The 20,864-nt window shown below is 35.3% G+C and overlaps 3 protein-coding genes across 8 annotated transcripts in view; 1 reads left to right on the top strand and 2 right to left on the bottom strand.

Moving 5' to 3' along the window:
• Positions 1-4,334, bottom strand: part of rnf17 (ring finger protein 17) — a 28,440-nt gene extending 24,106 nt beyond the window's left edge. For all 5 annotated transcript variants that reach the window (XM_058787629.1, XM_058787633.1, XM_058787632.1 and 2 more), the window contains exons 1-2: positions 4,199-4,334; positions 3,880-3,995 (exon numbers count right to left, since the gene is read on the bottom strand). In XM_058787629.1, coding sequence (XP_058643612.1) covers positions 3,880-3,995; positions 4,199-4,289 — 207 coding nt within the window. In that variant the 5' untranslated portion in view covers positions 4,290-4,334. The remainder of the gene's footprint in view (positions 1-3,879; positions 3,996-4,198) is intronic.
• On the top strand, positions 295-14,818 carry arhgap20 (Rho GTPase activating protein 20). Its single transcript, XM_058787634.1, has 16 exons — positions 295-359; positions 6,327-6,423; positions 7,813-7,892; positions 8,465-8,632; positions 9,262-9,411; positions 9,547-9,588; positions 9,672-9,756; positions 9,879-9,956; positions 10,065-10,131; positions 10,239-10,391; positions 10,598-10,782; positions 11,047-11,211; positions 11,654-11,784; positions 11,998-12,178; positions 12,361-12,472; positions 13,022-14,818. The coding sequence occupies exons 1-16, from the start codon at positions 352-354 to the stop codon at positions 14,131-14,133; spliced, it is 2,814 nt and encodes a 937-aa protein (XP_058643617.1). The 5' UTR covers positions 295-351; the 3' UTR covers positions 14,134-14,818.
• A 2,218-nt stretch (positions 14,819-17,036) lies between these two features.
• On the bottom strand, positions 17,037-20,864 carry fdx1 (ferredoxin 1). 2 transcript variants are annotated; one of them, XR_009272823.1, is made up of 5 exons: positions 20,607-20,864; positions 18,555-18,679; positions 17,859-17,988; positions 17,278-17,471; positions 17,037-17,149 (listed from the first exon to the last, which is right to left on the bottom strand). XR_009272823.1 is itself a non-coding variant. In XM_058787173.1 (4 exons), the coding sequence occupies exons 1-4, from the start codon at positions 20,744-20,746 to the stop codon at positions 17,342-17,344; spliced, it is 525 nt and encodes a 174-aa protein (XP_058643156.1). In that variant the 5' UTR covers positions 20,747-20,864; the 3' UTR covers positions 17,037-17,341. The 2 variants fall into 2 exon arrangements, 1 of the variants encoding a protein (XP_058643156.1); XM_058787173.1 differs by having other exon boundaries at positions 17,037-17,471.

Genomic DNA, 20,864 nt, shown 5'->3' with positions numbered 1-20,864 from the left:
ATCAAAAATCGAAATGTTGCACACCCCTAGTTTAAATGGTTCTAGTTCTTTTTCCTCTTCAGTCTTATTGGACAGTATTAAACCTTATGAGTTATATTAGACTTCATGTTGAAGTTTAAATGTTTCCATTTATTTTGTCCTCTCTCTAGCATACATAACAGGGATAATAGAGCTGCACGATTAATCGTTAAAAGATCGCGATCTCGATTCAAACACCCACACGATCTCATTTTTAAACGACAACGATTCGCCCGTGTCTTCAACCTTTGAGAAAAAAAAAAAAAACTCCTACAACGTTAACATACAAATCTGCGTTTGCGCTGCCACTGAAACAGAGAGCAGACATTTAACATGTTTGGGTAAGAAACAGCTTCACAAACAGTCTTTTCAACTGCACAGTATTATTTCTGTCTTATAGTCATTCATATTATCACAGAAATACTGGGATGAAAGTTTGCAGTTCATATATAAACATTAGCGTTTACATGCACGCTCTTAAATGCGATGAGATTTTGGCAATATTGCGATTTAAACTTTCTCACGTAAACGTAATACTTTGATTTAAATAATGCGATTAAGCTCATAATCGGAGCAAGCATAATCGTATTAACATAGGTGGCGTACACCGATTTTAATCAAAATGTACAGGCATGTAAACACCTTAATCGGAGTAGCCTATTGCGCTCTGACCAAAGTGCGCATGCGCTCGTGACATGAATGACGCGACACCTGTAATAATACGCAGATTAGAAACGATGGCGCGGAAGAAAGCATTGCATTTCTCGGGAAAACACAACTCGCTGCCACCAGTCTCTGTTCCTTACCCTCATCCAGAAACGGCGAGCAGAACACGACGGCAGCATAAGCAAACGAATTGCCGTCACATTTCTATGGTGCCAAAGCATGGAATACAACCAAACAAAAGTATGTTGCATTAGACTTAAATTAAAACAGCGGCCAGTAACACACCTGCTCTTTCCGAGTCCATCATTTGTGCTGTGCAGTGGGGTACGTGAGACAGTTAAAAAAAAAAAAAAAAAAAGTGCAACTCGCGAATAAGAATAATGGAAATTGCATGTAAACGGGAGTGAAGAGCTTTGCTCTTGACATGTAAACATCAATGCGAATAACATTATTCGTGCGCATGTAAACGTAGTACATTGATGTCTATGGTAGCGATGAAAATAGAGTTAATCCCCTTTTGAAAGTAACTGGCACTTCAAATAATGTGTCGATTGCATTGTTTTGCCACCTAGTGACTGTTAAAAATATATTTGTCATTGAATCTTTCATTCAAGAGATGTGTTCAAAAAACGCTGATTAATCCATTAATAAATAAAACAAGAAGTATTTATGAGTGAGTCAATGAATCATTCATTCAAACCATTTTTCTAAATTTTAATGTTAAAAATTGGTGTATTTAATATAAGTGTATATATATATATATATATATATATATATATATATATATATATATATATATATATATATATATATATATATATATATATATATATATATATATATATATATATATATATATATATATATATATATATATATATATATACACAAATAAAATAAACCTGTTTAGTAATTCATTCAAATTAATTAAACACTTTTAAATAGACTGCAGCAATAATATTTTGTCACACATTATTTTGTTTAGTTCAGAATCATGGGAGAATCGTGATCTCAATTCGAGACAAAAAAAATCGTGATTCTCAGTTTATCCAGAATCGTGCAGCTCTAATGGATAATCAAAACGTCCTCATCTTGAGCAGAAAAGATAGAGATAACAGTCTCAAAGTTTAAATTTCAACCTAGCCATCTAACAACAACAAAAAAATTTTAGAATAATATATAAATATATATATATATATAAAATTTAAGTGTTCTTAGCCTACAGATTAATAACGCTAAATGTAGATCAGAAACATCTGGTCACATCTGGTTTGAATACTCAGAGTCACAGGTTATAGATAGATAAGTATAGATAGAAAGAAAAATAACTATTTGCAGCATTGTTGTTTTCTGCTGTGTTTTAGTGAAAGTAATCTATAATTTTTTGCTGCTCACCGTGTTTGTTGTTGTTAGAATAACCGCTTCATCGCAACTCTTAAACTTGGCGCAGGCGCGCGTCCGGAGAGAGAGAGAAAGGGCACGGTTGAATAAAGCGCGTTTGGCTTTAGATAAAAATACTAGAGGATATATCACATGTTATGCATTAACACCATTTTAAATGAATATTAAAATGTTCACTGTATAAGGAATAATTTTTGTGATTATTTATATAGCATTATTACATATGTTATATAAAGCTTGAAGCATCAGAACCGGCATCGGTATCAGCCGATCACAATGACAAGAAATCGATACTCGGTATCGGCTGCAAAAATCCTGATCGGAGCATCCCTACGGTTTACATTTCCAAACATTCATTTTGCCATTAATTGTAATAGTCCAGTGAGTCTGACAACAGCCAGTGCTCCACACAGAGATCTGATCTGATCATCATCCAGTCTGTCTGGAATGACACGAAGAGACTGAACAAACAGACAGACTCCAGACTCTGAGACAATCCAGAAGAACTGTGGCAACGTCTCCAAGATGCTTTAAGAAGCCTACCTGAAAAAACTATGCGCAGGTGCACTTAGAGCAAAAGCTGCTTTAGGATGGTCACACCAAATGTTGATTTAATTTAGTTAACAGAATTTAATTGATAAAGAAAATCTATTTAATGACATTATTTTTGACAGCATCCTCATTTTACAGCATTTTTACACAAGTGCCTAAAACTTTTAACAGTACTGTAGCTTTGCAGGTAGGTTTCTTAAAGCATCAAGTGGTCCGTATGACGCAAAATGCAAGTCTTCTGCAGTCATACGATAACTTTGGAAAAGGAACAAACTGAACTCTTTATTCACTGATAATCTACTGATTAAGGTGACAATGACATCACGCAATCATAATGAAAATTGTTTCATTGCATCAAATCTCAACAAAAAATGTATTTTATATAGGTTAATTTAGATTTGTTCGTAAAATAATATAAATGTATAATATCAATATAAACAACTAATTTTAAAAACATTGAATTATTTAATACTTTTGAACGATTAAATTTAACGTTTTTGAACGATTACCATTTAAGTTTTTTTTTTTTAGCAAGTAAAACGTCACATTCTGAACAATTATAGTTTTAAGCAGTGTAGCCTATTAGTAGTTAGTTAGTTAGTAAGTTAGACTCCAATAAAAGCCTGTAAAAGTAGGGCACAATCTACTATGATTGTAGTAGAAGGAATTTTCCGTAAATATTCTCTTTTTTTTCTTACCTGCATTTTAAATTACACACTGTATTTTGGGGTTAAAGGGTTACAACAGATAATGGAAAATGGATAACAGATAATGTCCTGGAAAATTAAAAGCTGCTTTGCTATTTTTATCCTGAAAAGTGCTACACAAATAAACTTGATTTGAATTACTAGTACCTTTTACATTTATCTAGATATTTTTCTTACAGTGTACTAACTGATTAACAATTGCAACAAAAGCTACTCACGAAGTGTATCATAAATGAACAATTATTCAGTTATTAAATTATCATCATTAAAATTCAACAACTGCAAATAGCAGCTACTTTAATTCACGCAATGTGTTTATTGCTAGGTATCTTTGGTTTCCTCTTTTTGTGTAATTTAGATGGAAATTGCGCCTTTTTATCGTTTGAGTTGTCAAGATTAACTAAATGTTGCCAAATAAATGTTAAAAATAGCTAAATTTGTTGCTAGGTGCTTTTGGAAGACAAAGTAGCAGGGGTAGTCTGAAAAGTTGCTAAATTTAGCAACAAAATTGCTAAGTAAATTACTCATAAATCACCTGACATTCGGGACACGTGATGACGTTTTGCGGGGACTTGAGCGCGCGCAGGCATGTGCTGCAGAAAATATGACTGCACAACAACACATGAGGAAGATTCCCCCCAACTTCATCTTCTGGAGGAAGAAAAACAATGCAGTAGATTAATACAACGAACAATATTAACATTAGCTTTTCTATACCATGGCACGAACGCTTTTCTGGAACATTCAGTCACGTGTTGTCAAACGTGCTCGAGCAGGATTAGATAGAACAAAAACGTGTAAACTTAAAATACACTATTGTATTATCATACAGTTTAAGTTTTGTTGTTTGTTACCAGGTAATGTGTAAGATGAGCCACAGATATTGCAAGCAACCGCCGTCTCCGACATTTTCCACAAAACTACAGTCTGTGCGACCTGTTTCATTAACTAATGAGCTCGACTGCCAATCGTCCAATCAGAATTTGTCATGGCTGGGTTTTTTGTCCAATCAGAGCCCTCTTTATTCGTATTACTGGCTTCGTGCTATAGTCCAATCAGAAGTTCCCTTTTTTAATTGAGATGTTCGCCTTTTCGTGTCAATAGAATATTTTTTGTTATCGCTATTTGTGTTATTGTTAGACTCATAGAATTTTTTACTTTAATTTTAGATTGAGCCATATCACCTCGAAATTACTGACAAATTACAATTCAAACTTTATTCTAAATGAATAAAGATTCAAAGTTTTTGTGCTTCTGTGCTTATTACTGGTGTATCTGTACTCTAACAATTGCTATTTATTAGGAGTTTTCAACTATTTTACAACTCTGCAAAATTCAACATAGATTAAGTAAAATAGTATAAATTGACAATAACAGCCAGCATATCAGTGATAAAACCCACAATCAGCTATTGGAAATGTTTAAATGTGTGTGTGTGTGTGTGTGTGTGTGTGTGTGTGTAAACAAGCACAATAAATATTATATGCACTGTATATATTGCATCAATATTATATTAGCTGTTACTGGATACGTGCTCTCCAGTTTTGGAAGATAACATTGTGTTGCATTCTTTGTGTACTCGACTTACATTTGTCACATTCAAAATGATACTGTACGTTAGGGAATGTTATAGTGGTAAATTGCAACAAAACAGTCACAGTACAACCTGACACATACAAGTAGGAACACCTTTTAACCTAGACCTACCCTTTTATTATACTAACAGATAGGCATATGAAATTCTCTACATTCCCATCTCTTCTTTATCTTTGTATACATTCATTCCTGACAACTCCCTCTTTTTCTTTGTTCTTTCTGCCTGATTACATATTTACTTTATGCATTCTAGGGATTATTGAAATACATTACATATGTCTGCTGATATCAAAAGAATGGTTTGATGATAAATGTGGACGACTGGCACCGACAGGAAGGGAACTTTTCAAAACAATGATACTAGAGAATAGGACTTTAACCCCTTAATGTTAATGTTGCTCTTTAATCTAATTTTGTAGATTAGATCTGTGGCCTTTAATGTACTAATTTCTAACAATCTAAAATTTTAAATGGTCAAAATACACATTTCTTTATCAAGTAGGTGAGGGTGACAGACTCAAAATTCTCAGATTTTGAAACTGAACTCTGAAAATGTATATAATCTCAGTATATATATATATATGATCTCAGTTTTGTTGTTTGCATAGTTACTGCATTTTTGACTCCATAGTTCAGAGGGTTGTGGTTTATTTTATTAGAAGGTCAGCACAATAGTAGTTTCTTGATTTTGACATTTTACGTTTATTTTTCTTTTTGTGCAAAAGACAGATTTGCTAAATGCAGCTATATGAACTGTGGCTGGACAAAATCAGCATACAAAATGGACAATCTGATAGAGTACAGTTAGAAAGTATGATTATAGTTTGAGCAACCGTCAATCAAACTGGCTATCTGGTGAGAAAAGAGGCTTAAGCTTGTCTGACCATTTACTCATCCCAGTAAGGAGGGGGCAGGGTATGAAGATAAACTGGCCTAAGGAATTATTATAGCTAATCCTAAATAGATTCTTCTCGAAATATTTGTCAAAATGTCTTATTTCCAAAGACAAACAGATATAATTAAAGAAAGTTGTTTTAGAAGGTATAAACATTCTCTCCTCTGTCAAAACTAGCCATATGTTGTATACACACAGACCATATCCCATTATGTACCGAAATCCCGCCTCCTAAATCCTCCCCCTGCTGCTCAGAGACACAGACATAATCTTCCATCTCTCAGAGAGGAAAGACAAACACATTGTTCAAAGTGTGGACAATCAAAGTGCGGAGCTTGCGAGGAGGACAGGATAACTGAACACACCCCTGGATTCAGTATTTCTACCACACTGAAACAAAACAGAAGGAGAGCAGCAAAGGGACGATTACCCAGAGGCAGATGATGATATGGAAGCATTGATCTGATCAGTCCTCTAAATCACCTACACAGTCTTTTTACCTGGATTTTAACCATGGGACCACTATATGGGGCAGGATGGCAGAAGAGAAGCCGAACCAAAAGTTGTGGGGATTACCAGCACTCCAACGTAAGTAACGGAATATAAACAAGTGCTCAATGCTGGTACACAGCACAAGAATCTATACCAATAAAAGTAACTAATTTCATTCCATTTTCATAACAATAGTTAACATGCCATGCTTTTTCTTCCATTAAGCATAATGGCACTGGCTTTACATAGTTTTACCAGATTCAACAGAAAAACAGCATGTCTGAGGCACAGCTATGATTTTCTAGGGTTTATAGCGTCATCATTCAAAGCTCCATTATGAAGATTAATAAAACAAATTCCATGAAATAATTAAAAAGTAGATTTCAAATTCAAATAAAAGCAAAAGGAGATTAGTGAAATAAAATAATCTAGAGTAGAAAGTGTAAATAAAATGAGTGCAATGTTGAAAAAGGCACATAAAAATAGCTCAGATAAGGACAGCACAACTCTGTATCAATATAAGAGAGTACTGAATCATTTATACACACAGCTGTACTGTGATTTTGCTGTGTTGATGCAGCCAACACTTTAAACCTCATAAATTAAGTTGGCAACAAAATCATCATCATCATAATAATAGAATAAAATAATAATATAAATAATATTTTAAAATATGTTTAATACCAAAGCCATAGCCTTGTGGGTAGCGCTCCAATACTGTGCAGCAGTACCTCTGGTGACCCAAGTTTGAGTCCTTACCTGTCCTGTTCTCCTCTCTCAGTGCTTCCTGTCTATCCTTATCCTATCAAAATAAAGGCAAAATGATAAAAAAAAAAAAACTTTAAAAACAATAACAATGGTTTGACAGCACAATTATCATTTATCAGTTACGATTACAATTATCATTTGTTGATTATAAATTTATAACATTTTGAGAATCAAATCGTTATCAAATCGTAATAAAAAAAACATAACTTTTATAGAAGCATTAAAAACAATAAAAAATAAATTAGTTAATCTAGAAAAAAACTGAAAAACTATTTAAAGGAGGACTATTTAAAAACTATTAAACAAATGCAATAACATCAACCATAACCATATAACCTTAAATGTAAAATAAAAATTAAAAACAATAAAAGTAAATTAATCAATTTACAAAATAACTGAAAAGGGTAAAGGTATTAAAACAAACGGAATATCATCAACACATGTAAATATACACAATATAACTTCTTCCAATATAAAACTGAACAAATAAACAAATGGCCATATTTTGTTTTACATTTTTGAAGCTTTTTGATTCTCAAAATGTTATAAATTTATAATCAACAAATGATAATTGTAATCGTAACTGATAAATGATAATTGTGCTGTCAAACCAAATATCAGCATGGCTGTGATCACCTGTGTGTTTTTATGTGATGCTGATGATCTCTTATTCTCTTTTATTATATTACATTACTCTCTCTGTTATTTTTTCTCTAGAAGTCTTTCTCTCAGCGCAGACAGTCGGCACCCTCTGTTATTCTCAGCAAAGCCCTTGCAAAGTCAAAACCTGTCGCCAGGTATGATTTTTGAAAACTAAATCTGTGTGTATGTAATGATGCACTCTGTAAACATATATATCAGACTGCATGGCCATTAGATTATTTTACAGTCTCAATGAGACTTTGTTTGTTTCCCACTTCTGGCACAATGTCACAGCCAGTGCTCGTGTGCATGCAAGATGCTTCTGAATATATTTGCATGTCACTGAAAGGAGAGAATGAAGAGATTCTGCAGAACCAGCCTGTGTGTGGTCTCACCACCAGCATCTGCACATGTTTGAGTGCGTGAAAGAGTGACACAGAGAAACAAAGTTGTCTGCTGTCAGACAGGCTGACTGAAGAATATGTGTACTTTCTGAAATTTGTCTGATGTTCAGCTGTAACACTGGCGCTAATTTATCAATGAAGCACGTGAAAGAGCGCTCAAGTCAGAAGCTTTGATTAATTACAGACTGACTGATGAATTGGACGTGTTTTCATATGCAAAGTTGCAAACATTTAAGGGAAGATGCCTAGGGTAAATTGTGTATTTTGTATATGTTTTGTTGTTCTCTCAAGTACTGTCTCTTTTTCTCTCATGTGTGTGTCAGGGATTGTGTATCTCAGGTTAGCCAGGACATTTTTGCCCTGATCCAGTCTCTGCTCAGCCCAACCAGGAAGCTCATTTGCCAAGGCAATGTGGAGCTGCAGACAGGCCTTCAGACCCAGGAGAGAGTACTCATCCTCTTCAATGATCTTCTCATCATCACCAAGGCCAAGTATGGAAATGCACTGAGGAGAATTAAAATGCATAAAAGTCATCCAAATGATAAAATGCACAAACATTCAGAGATGTTTTAATGTTTTTGAAAAAAAAAGTCTCATATGCTCAACAAGGCTGCATTTATTGGATCAGTAAAATTATACAGCTGAAATATGAATACAATTCAAACTAACTGTTTCCTATTTTAATATATTTAAAGGTAAGTAATTTATTCCTGTGATGGCAAAGATGAATTTTCAGCAGTCAATTACTGCAGTCTTCAGTGTCACATGATCCCTTGAAATCCTTCTAATGTGTTAGTTTGGTGCTCAGAAACCTTTCTTATTATCAGTTGCTGACAACAGTTGTGCTGCTTAATATTTTTGTGCAAACTGTGATACAGGTTTTGCAGGATATTTCTATGCATAGAAAGTTCAAATGTTCAACATTTATGTGAAATATAAATATTATGTTGTAAATGTCTTTGTTGTCACTTTTAATTAATTTAATGTGCCCTTGCAGAATAAAAGTATCCAACATAATGACGTCAAATTTCAGAATGGTAGCTACAAAGCTAAAGTGCTAAGATGGTATAGTTCTATTAATTTGGTTTTAGGATAATTTGAGATGTTTTTTCTTCTTCAGGTCAGTAATGCAGGTGAAGCAGAAGAAGTGTGTGCGTGTTAGTGAGATGTGGACGGCCAGCTGTGTGGATGAGGTGTGTGAGGCCAGTACTGTTTCAGAGAGGAGCTTCGTCATGGGCTGGCCAACTTACAACTGTGTGGCTACTTTTAGGTACACACACACACACACACACACACACACACAGTTACAATATATAGCCAATCTAAGCGGACCCATTGATTTCCTCCTATTTTTATTTCTTTATTTATTTATTTTGTGTGTGTGTGTGTGTGTGTGTGTGCACAGCACTTCAGAAGAGAAAGACAGGTGGCTGTCTCTCATCGAAAGGTCAGTTCTTCTACTGTTACAATAAACACAGTAAAGAAATAAATCCTCTTACCTAAATTTCTGTTCTCCCTCTTTTCAATTAGTTGTATACAAGAAGACAAAAAGAGTGATGATCCAAAGATGATTCCACTCAAGATATTTGCAAAGGATGTTGGGAACTGTGCCTATGTGAGAACTGATTGTTTTCATTATAAAAATGTTTAGATTGTTTTTTTTTTGTGTGTGATTATAAAATGGTTTACTGTAGCTTTGATGTGTAAATGAATGTGAATCTCCTTATATCTCTCTAGGCAAAGACTCTTTTTATCAGCAACACAGACTGCACCTCTGATGTCATTAGCACAGCACTGCAACAGTTTGGTCTTTCGGTATGTTAAAACTCAACAACAACTACTAACTAACTAACTATAATGAATGAATGAATACTATTACTTATTTTTATTTAACTGATTGATTGCTTTTGTCTTTGTACACAGGGTGGAATACAAGATTACAAGTTGTGGGTGTGTTCAAAACAAGATGAAACTCCATACCCTTTAATTGGTAAGAGCTTATCAGTAATTCTCACATTATCAAAGTACTGTGGTATTAGTATTCGATACTTTCCCTGCACAGTAGCTTTTTTAAAGGGACTTTTGTTCCACCACCAGGTCATGAGTTTCCTTACAGCATCAAGATGAGCCACGTTCGCCTGCTGCAGCAAGAGGCAGTGACATCGTCCTACAACCAGATGGCGCTTTTGCCAATTGACGCTCACTGTCAGTTCTTCCTGAGGCCCAGTCAAATAAACAGCACCTTCACAGGTGAGACGTGCCTATTTTCTGAATAAGGCTGAATATTAAGCCATATATTCTACAAATACATACTTTATAGAAATGATTTGGCTTGAAAACAACCTGTTTCCCAACCCATTTCTTCTGGCTCTCAAATTTCACCAATCCCAACACATGTACACAAGTTGCCTCTTTTTAATCTTGTTTGCCTCTTTTGCACACATTTCTCCTAGCAGAACAGAAAAGCAAGAGGAGGAGGATGTCTCTAATTAGCTGGGCTTTTAAACGAAGCTTCAGCTCTGAACAACAGACAGTTCAATCCATATCTCCTGGCCAAACCATTACAGCGGCTTCTGGTCATCTGTTTGGTCGGCCACTCAGTGATGTGATAAAAGACAATACCCTGCCATCACCCATTGTGGTATGTACTGAAGGCAATTTTTAGGGAATTATTTTAGGGTATTACTTTTCAAACTTCATGGCAATGAGAAAGATTGACGGAAACTGAAAAGCTGTATAACGTTTTTGCATAATATTCAGCATTATTAATGTCGAAAAACACCTTAAAATATTCGTATTCCTTTATGAAAAAGTTATAATAAACTTAATATATATATAAAAAAAGATTTCATCCATGTACAATAACAGTATTACAATAAAACCACCTGTTTTTTGCTTTTTAAAGGACATGCTGAAGTGTTTGTGCAGTGAGGGGGCCATGACGCGTGGAATATTCCGGCGCTCTGCTGGAGTGAAGGCCTGCCGGGAATTTAAGGAAAAACTGGATTCTGGTCACTATGAAGAGCCACTGAGTGGAGAACCTGTCCTTGTTACCGCTTCAGTATTCAAGGTAGATATTTATAGATATTATTTTCACAGTAATGTTTTTAAAAGAAAAAGTTTCATATGCTCAACAAAGCTGCATTTATTTGATTAAAAATACAGTTAAAACAGTAATATTGTGAAATAACACATTTATATTTTAATTTATTTTAAAATGTAATTTATTCCTGTGACGACAAAGCTGAATTTTCAGCAGTCATTACTTCAGTCTTCATTGTCACATTACCCTTCAGAAATCATTCTGTTTTTGTAACATTATAAATGTCTTTACTGTCACACTTTTAATTTAATGCATCCTTGCTGAATGAAAATTTTTATATTCTTTCCAAAAAAAAAAAAAAAACTAAAAACTTTCATCCTAAACTATTGAACGGTAGTTTAAGTAGAAAATAAACATCAATTGTATCATGATGACTCTCTGTTCTCATATCTGTGTTTTTGATTGGTAGGAATTCTTACGCAATATACCGGGCAGCCTATTATGTGAGGAGCTCTATGAGCAATGGCTTCAAGCAGTGGAGCAGGATGGTGAAAGAAATGGACAAATGACGGAGAGAAACCTGCTACAGGAAATTCAGAGGTAAAATCCCAGTAACACTCCGATTAGTTTATCAGGTTTTGTAATGCTAGTTAGTAAAGAAGGATAAAACCTTGATAATGATGGATCAAGGCAGTGATATTACTGCACACCTTAAGCAGATTTAGGTTTAGTAGCCAATTTCCTTTAGCTTTATGTGTTATATAATCATGATGACAGTTAACTTGGATGAGTTGATTCTGCCCACATTCACAGGCTTGTTCAGCTTTTACCTAAAGAAAATCTCCTGCTGCTGAGACACATGATAGCGATGCTGCACCACATACAGCTCAATGCTGAGCACAATCAGATGACCTCTTTTAACCTGGCTGTGTGTATAGCACCTAGCTGTCTGTGGAATCGCAAACTACAATCTCATGAAAAAGACGCCAAAAAGGTAAGTGCACACGCACGCTTTATTATTACCAGATTATTATAATATCTGCCGAGTGCATGAGTATCAGCTGAAGTAATTATAGTTATTGCTCTCTAAAGAACATGAAAATGCCAGTAGGTATGGAAATGTAATAGACAGGAAAGGAAATGTAAATTTAATTTTCCAATGTAATCTGTACACAGGTGTGTGACCTTGTGCGTGTCTTGATTGACAACTGCTGTGCGTTGTTTGGGGATGAAATGATAACCCTCTTAAAGGATTTGACTGAAGACAATAGAAGCAACTGCGGATCAGGTTACTATAAATATAAACATAATTCACAACCACATATTGTAAACACCAATACAAAACAACACTGTATAATATTTTGTCAGACTGAACAATGTGCTTTATCTAATTTAACTGCTCGACTATGAATAAATATGACAATCAACTTGAAAAAAAAAAAATCACCCTTGTAAATTTAAATTAAAGTTATTCATTTATTGCATTTTATTGTTAATATTTATACTTGTTATTCTACTTTTAGTAATTTTAGTACTTCAGCTTACACTTTTTAAAATTTCAGTTAGCAGCCAAGGCAACATTTAGAATATTCATTTAAATTGTGTTTTCATCTAATATTTATATTTTATTTCAGCTTTTTCAATTAACAAAAATTATTTTAATACATTTTTTATACAATAACAACACTGTCTTTTCCTAAAAGGACCTGAAGACCTCAGATTAGTTCAACAGTATGTAACTTCATAAAGTAACAATGGCACATTTTCACACAATTTCTTTCACAATGTTTTCAATGTTTTACAGTCTATATATTTCTTTTTTTCTTCCTGCCTCTAGTTGGGTCCCTGCAGCAGATGTCAGATTCAGGTTATGAGAGTCTAAAGAATGAGGTGAATACTGACACCGAGGACATTTCTAAGGCTCGTCCTCTTAAAGACAGTCGTAGTATGGACTCACTCATGTCACTGAGTGATTGTGACCTCGATTGTCCAGAAAACGACCTGCCGTCTTCCAGCACATTGGCACAAATCAGAAATTGTACACCCGCTGTGCGTCAGCTCCGATCCCTTGCATTACACAGGCACTCCATGTCCACCATTGCTTTGACTTCTCATGAGCAGGAAGTAACCCTAGAAAGTGGAAAATATGACAAGTTTAAGACACCTGATGAGGTCAATGATAATGTGTTTTTTGAACAAAGCTTTCAACAACTGAATTTTATGCGAGAAAAACAAACTCCACCAACCTCCAATGTATCATCGCCAGTAACTTCACCAACACACTCATCTGTGAGTTCAACAAACAGTCCATTTTCTCTGTCCAACTGTAAGACCCTTCATTCTCCTCAGGACTCTCCAGCCAAGGGACAATTTGATTTGCTTGCTCAAAATGGCGCAGATTACCAACACTCAAACAGCTTGTCCATTGAGAAATCATCTCCACCAAATCATCAGAGGAACGTCACTGATATTGAAGCTGGTTTACAGCCTAAAGTGCCCAAAAATCCTCCTCCTTATCAGCAGGCCTTACAAAGGCTCAACAGAAAACAATTCTCACGGACTCCCACTCAAACGCCTTTACATAAAGGAAAAGGCCTTTTCTACAAGGGGCCTGGGAGCCCCACGCACAGCCCTTTAGGGGACCCCAAGGTTTCCCCTGACCCTCAGACCGTCAGGTTCAGGACTGAAAAAGAGGTCAAGCTACCACAGAGTGTGTTTTATGGACAGAGCTGCAAGTTGACGGTGCACGAAGTCAGGGGACAGAATGCAGGTGTGAAGTCTGCCAAAATCTCTGGGCAGCAGTTGAGGTTTAAAGCACTTGATTTGCACCCCTCCTCTGGAAAAATAGTCAGGGACTACTTTATGGATGCTTCTCCTCTCAGAGAGAAGCAGACTATTGGGAGAGGCCAAAGGCTCAGCTGTTGCAGAAGCAGTCAGTGGATTGTGTGAAGCCAATGGGAAGTCATTAACACATCAACAACACATAAACACTGGGACCCCATTTATGACAATAATCTGCAGTTTCTTATAATTAAGAGTTACGTGCTCCATATTACAGTATAATTAAATTTTTTAGGAATAGTTATTTTACCAATACTTGCAGTTTAAGCTTTGTAATGTCTTTTTTGTAAACATTCACGAGTTTTACAAAAATATGCATGAGATTTTATTGTATTTACAATTCAGTTTTCAATGCGTTTTTGCTTATGCAAGTCAAACTGAAGCATTTAAAAGCAGCACACACTTCACATAATCTCACATTCACCAAATCTCCGTTTCATGATTACATACAGTAGGGATACATTACCCATTTTTGCTTGTTGATCCTAAAACTTAATTATTCGTAGTTTGATTTTGTAAGATGAATGCCAATATTTTGAGGTACAAGAGGATTTCATTTTAAGATGATTTGTGTGCATTGTAATGCCTTTTTGTAAATGTAGCCAAACCTTTTTGTAAATGTATACAAAACTGTTTGCCAGAAGAAAAAAAAATGTTTTATTGCACTTAAAAAAAAAAAGCATTTTAACACAGTTCTACAATATTTAATTTGAATCCATCATGTTTTGTACCAGAAATCATATTAAAACTAGTAATCCCACTTGTGTGTGCCCTAGTTTATTTTAACACGCGTTCATTCTTGCAAACTTATTTTGTCTCACATTAACACATCAATATAACTTGGACATAACACAGGGGTTAAAGTGAAAAAAAAATATTTTGACTAAAATTTTTTCCTCAGCCAAACCCCATTCCACAGCCATACCTGTCACACACCCAGTTTAAGAGTAGTTTTTTTCCTTCTTGTAATTTGGAGCGCTTGTCCACCTAATTTAAAAAAACAAAAATTAGGAGCACCTTCTAATCAATAATAAAAAACTTGCATAAAAAATTAGCCTTCTTAATATGAGGTGGCATTTGACTCAAAGTGATTTACAGGGGCATTTTCTTTTTACCTTTGTAAATGCATTTTTCTAATTTTATTAAATGTATGCAGTGTTTTCCTCTAGGATTTATTCCAGCTGTGGTGGCAGGACTGTTTCCCATGGACCACACCCCCTCCCCACCCAAGAATCACCTGCACTCAGAATTGAATTTATTTTAACTAAAGACAAGCAAATAGAAAATAAAATAAGAACAAATAAATTAATGACAATAAATAGTACAAACAAAAACAACAAGATACAAATTAAATTATCAGTACTTAATATTTTTCAGTTAGGTCTAACTAGAATCTATTCAACAGTAAAATAACACTGGATAGTCTTCACTGTATAATGAAAGACAGCAGCAGGTTTATTTAGGCTGCTGTCTCTAAGACCTCATGTTTTACACATGGCTCTATGCTTACTTTTCTTTTTAGGAGCACTTGTGTCCTCCTAATTTAAAAAATTTAGGAGCACCTTCTGATCAATAATCAAAAATTCTGATCAAAAATTAGCCTTCCTAATACAAGGTGACATTTGACTCCTTAAAGTGACTTACAGGGGTATTTTCTTTTTACCTTTACAATGGCATCATTTTCAGCTATGTCAAATTCAAAAATGTATATTTATAAGCTTTTTAAAATGTATATTTAAAACAATATAATAAGTAGAATAAGACAAATGTTACCAATCATATGAAATTAGTATTAATAAATTAATTTGTAGGTGGCATAGAAGAACACAAAAGTGGTTTGTAGGTACATTTTCAGACGTTTAATGAGGCTCAGAGGTGACATGAGTGCAATTAAATTAATAGATACATGTGGAGATTAATGTTTTAAACATAAAATTTTGAATACAGTAATATTAAATGATTTAAATTATACTCTAAAAGTGAAACTGAAACCGCCAGCAGGAATCATCCATTCAATTGATTCGTTCGAACGGATGATTCATTCAGGAATTAAGCAAGTGACTGTCTTTATGAATGGGTAATCATGAATCACTGACTCACTAGATTCGTTCAAAAACGCACTTTCATTCATGAATGAAACACTGCTCTGTTGCTTTTAGAGATGCGCAGCAGCTCAGCTGTTACTTTATTTAGAACTATTTTCATTGATGATATAGACTAGAGCAAAATCATACAGTACTTGTTTATTGATCTGTCGCATTAAATCAATATCACATTTGCAAACTCCCTTAATTATTAAAAGCTGTCACTCTCCTTATCGCGATCTGTGCACAGAAAATGAGAGCGCGCGAGTGAGTTCTCAAGACTCAAAAGCACGTGCACATGTGATACATTCCGTCGGAACCTGCGGGAATGAGTAGAATGATTACTACTGCTAATAGCCGCAATCCTGCGCCGAATTCTGCTGTTCTCTGATTCACCCGACTGTGAATGATGCGAGCGGCCTTACTATGTTGTCAGTGAGAAGCTGCAGCCGTAGCGGGGATGATTTTTGGTGTGCCGGCAGAACAACAACAACGCGCTACATGTCTCTTTTCCCCCGTTATCCCTAATAACTAATGGAGGGAACACGGAGCAGTTTTTCCGTGAGCGGGAACAGAAAACCCGGAGTGGATCCACAGCGGAGTGAATACAGAGCGCTTTGAGCGGAGAGAGGAACGTGCTTTTGCTCCACTCCAGGCTTTGATCACATCCCCCTCAGCAGGCTGAACACACCTCGTCTTTCTTGAAATGTAAGCCTATTTACGGCCTTAGAATTATGAAAATTAAATAAGACATTAAGGACACAACCCTGCAGTAAACTCGTAGACTCGCTGCAAATAACGGAAATCCGTCGTAGCGACGGAGAACTTTAATCCCTGCATAACAGCAAAACTATAATAAATCACATGTACGTGCTTGAGGATGATGTTCCAGCTTTCGAATACAAAAAAACAAACAAATAAAGCAACTTAAAAAGTTAACCATCATATTTATTGCAATAAATCAGTTACAGTTATTTCTGCATTCAAAATGTATAACAAGACGCTCCCACCTCTCACTGTGACACAAAGAATGGCAGAATCTGCACAATTAAAAAGTTACAATCACCAAAATTATAAAAACTACTTATGGCAGCATGTAAATAATATTAAACGATAAATGTTATCATTTAAATTGAGTTTTCTATTAAAATAGTACATATTAAAATACCTGTTATTAAAGATATCGCCATAATGCAGTGTTTATGAGACACAGCTGGGCTTTATTTTATAGATTATACTTTGGGTGGGGCTGTGGAGGACTCTTTTTCACTGTCAACGCGAGCATCAGATATCATGTCTGGCACACGCAGAATCATCCCATCCAGATCCTTCCTCAAACACACCTGACAGCCCAGACGAGATCTGAAAGATGTACATGCAAATTAGAAATGTGAAGTTATGAATATTCATTATCAGTCAGTAATTCCATGGCAAGTGTTGAATCCATATAGACATGGGTTTCAAACAGATAACTCTACCTCCAATTGTTGGGCCAATGTTACAGTTACAGGCTGGTCAGGATGCTCAAACAAACAGATCAATGATAGTGAGCTACAGTGTTTACATTTACAGGGGAATCAAACTATGAATGGCTTACTAATTGTGGTCTCTGCATACATAGAATAGGAAAGTGTATTTAAACATCGAAAAAGACTCTTCATCTTTAAATACAAAAATATCAACAGCTATTGCATGGCTTCTGAAGACAATTTTAAAATGATCTATTGTGGAGTAATTTGGTTCACGCACGTGTCTGTAAGCCCATAAGCCAAGTCCAGCATGTCCATTTCTTCATCAGAAACCGCTCCAAGCTTCTTATAAACAGCCTCCTCGAAAATAAGGTGGCACGTAGAGCAGGCCAAAGTTCCCTCACATGCACCTAGTTCAACAACCCAAAACAGATGCACAAGAATATTAACCTGCAAGCTAGTAAGACTCACAAACCACTTACAATGCCATGACAAGCATTCAAATATTGCTCTAGCTGTTCACCTCGTTTTACCTTTGGATTACATACACAGTCCTGTAAAGCTTTGGTCGGTACACACGGACCAAATCATTTTTGCCTTTCTATAGCACTCACATGCGTTTACCTTTGCTTTTTTTTATTTATTTATTTTTTTAATTTTTTTTTTTTTGAGTCAACCTGCAGTCTTCATAGACAGTACACAATATGCACTGGAAAAATGTTTTGTCAGGTAGTCAAAAAAAAAAAAAAAAAAAAAAAAAAAAGTTTCCCCTGTGGATTTATTAAAATCAAAAATATTATTGAACTGAATCAACCCGACTACAATAGGTGACAACACCATTTTAAGGATCAGAACAGGAAGAAACTGCATGTTTTTACTTTTTATAGTGTGTAAAGGGAAGTGAAAAAAATTTATAGTTGTCTGAACAAATAAAACTTAAATTTTTAGACTATCTACAATATTTTTAATAACTTACCAAATCCATCAATATCTAGATCATGGTTAACAACAACATCGAGTAGTGATTCTCCAGTTAAAGCTTTCACCGTAATCCTTTTTCCATCTCGATTCAAAAAGTGAACTGTCACCTTCTCCTCGGCCCTGCAGAGACGACATTTTTAAGACTTAAATTACAAAGATGAAGCCATCATCAGAAGTGCTATATGAAAAACCTAGAACAATGACTTGTTGTATCCTTAAGCACCTTTTGGTGAAAACTTTGGCTAAACCTCTTGTTGTTGTTGTTAATCAGGCCATTGTTTAACAAGCCAAGGGATTTCCCTAGAAATGTAGATCCCTGAAAAGGGATGGTTTCATAGCTTTATCCCCATTTCATTAAGACTTTCCCTGACATAACCCCGTTTTTCATTTTCAGGAAATTTTAAACATCTAGCTTCTGTGCCAAATGGAATAATGAGTAGTAGGGCCGTGCAATTAATCGAATTCGATTGTCATGCGCATCTCGTCAGTAAAGCCTGTTTCTTGATTTGTAGTTAATCGCCATCACCTGCTTTCAGATGGAGCAGCAATTGCTACACAGAGCCGTAGTTCACGGACAAACTAGGCAATATAACCGTCACAATCGAAGGCGATTCGGCTGCGATTATGAAGGCTGACGAGATGTGCATGACAATAGAATTCGATTAATTGCACAGCCCTAAGAGTAGTAATCCACGGTTCAATACACAACTACAACAATATCCAGAGCATGAATTCACCTAAGCTCTAGTAAAACCCTCCTGAAAAAATACGATTTATGCATGAAAGCTTAAACATGGAGATTTAGGCGCAGTGGTCTTCAGTAGGCAAAAGATGAAAAAACAAAAACAAAAAACAACAACTTGCATTTGTATGTAATGAGAAAGAGACCACGATGTAACACTAGACATGCAAGTACTGGTCAGATTTTTTTGAAAGAAGTGAAACTATACTCAACAGTAATACTTGATATATTACAACTTCACTTAAAATAACCATTTACCATACTTATTACTCCATTATCATCATCAACTTTGAATACAGTTGCTTTCTAATCCCCGAACTTTTGAACAATAGTGTAGGTATGTTAGTATGTCAGCAGGTATATAGCATATAGCAATGCCCTGAACAACGGTCAAGATTGGGAAATATTTGACAACTCAATGCCAAATTTGACCATTCAGATCAAGTACTCCAGAGGTTTGGTGTTCGTGTGTGTATAAAATAACCTTGAGGAAGCTTCAGTTATCAATGTAACAACCATAACAATAGTCACATTCTTAGTCACCAGGCATAGACCCAAAGATAAAAATGAGATAAAAACAGATAACAAAATAAAGAGGAACACATTACACAATGCACACACTCGCTTGGGTTATACGTGTAACCCAATACCCTTGACCCACAAAAAGAAACCTACAACAAGGCTAACCAACATGTTCAACCCATTACACAACTGGAAGTACAGTAAGCCCGAGAAAAAAATAAAAAAAGAGTTGTACACTTAAGCCACACATGCATGTCATTGTATTAGACCTAAAATATCAAACCATGTGTCAATGCTAGATTGTGCAAGCAGATTACGTTACATCATTTAGAACTTATCTGAACCATGTTTTTAATGACTTTTACTCGACAGATCTCAAGGTCATTTTAGTCAATTTATGATATCAGTTCTCCTCACGTTCACAAATGTGTCCTTACAGACTACCACAAGTGTAGTTCATCACAAATTATGAACATGATCCACTAACATTTGACAACCATTGCATTCTCAACATTATGTATATTGTATTATAGTGTGAACTCTAAGAAACCGTGCCACTGTGGTGCCATGTTTTGTTTGACAGAAGCGCCAAATAATTTTTTCTTAAAAAAAATAAATAATTTGTTTTTATTCGTTTCGACATTTTGTTATCTAACTGTTAACCTATTGACGTTACGTATTTTATGTAAGCCACAATTTTGGGGATATTACATCACCACTGACAAAATAGCTCATATGGATAAGTCTTAACGACTCAATACTTTTAAAAAGACAGTTTCTTACCTAAGTGAATTTGTTGTGTTTATTCCTCTTCTGTGTGTGTAGCTCCCGGTCACGCATTGAGGAAACGCTCTCGTTTGTTGAGCCGCTTGACGCATGACAGCCGCTCGCTGGAGAAACGCTCTCAATGCACATGCAGACATTGTGATATATTTTGTTTACAGACGGCTAAAGAACTAACTACCACCGTTGCATCTGTGAGGGAATTAAACTTTCGACTCTTTATAGCTGCCGGATGTTCAGTCGTGACGTCAATTTGTA

This window comes from Onychostoma macrolepis, chromosome 09 (assembly GCF_012432095.1).
Source record: "Onychostoma macrolepis isolate SWU-2019 chromosome 09, ASM1243209v1, whole genome shotgun sequence".
NCBI lineage: Eukaryota > Metazoa > Chordata > Actinopteri > Cypriniformes > Cyprinidae > Onychostoma > Onychostoma macrolepis.
The sequence above is the reverse complement of the archived record's forward strand: the minus strand, read 5'-3'. Positions and strand labels throughout refer to the sequence as shown.

Coding starts and splice junctions, on each gene's coding strand:
- fdx1 (XM_058787173.1), bottom strand. CDS start 20,746: ATGTCTGCATGTGCATTGAGAGCGTTTCTCCAGCGAGCGGCTGTCATG. Junction 18,680..20,606: donor AACACAACAAATTCACTTAG/GTAAGAAACTGT, acceptor TCGTCTCTGCAG/GGCCGAGGAGAAGGTGACAG. Junction 17,989..18,554: donor TCTAGATATTGATGGATTTG/GTAAGTTATTAA, acceptor TTGTTGAACTAG/GTGCATGTGAGGGAACTTTG.
- arhgap20 (XM_058787634.1), top strand. Junction 9,412..9,546: donor AACTGTGTGGCTACTTTTAG/GTACACACACAC, acceptor GTGTGTGCACAG/CACTTCAGAAGAGAAAGACA. Junction 10,783..11,046: donor CCCTGCCATCACCCATTGTG/GTATGTACTGAA, acceptor TGCTTTTTAAAG/GACATGCTGAAGTGTTTGTG.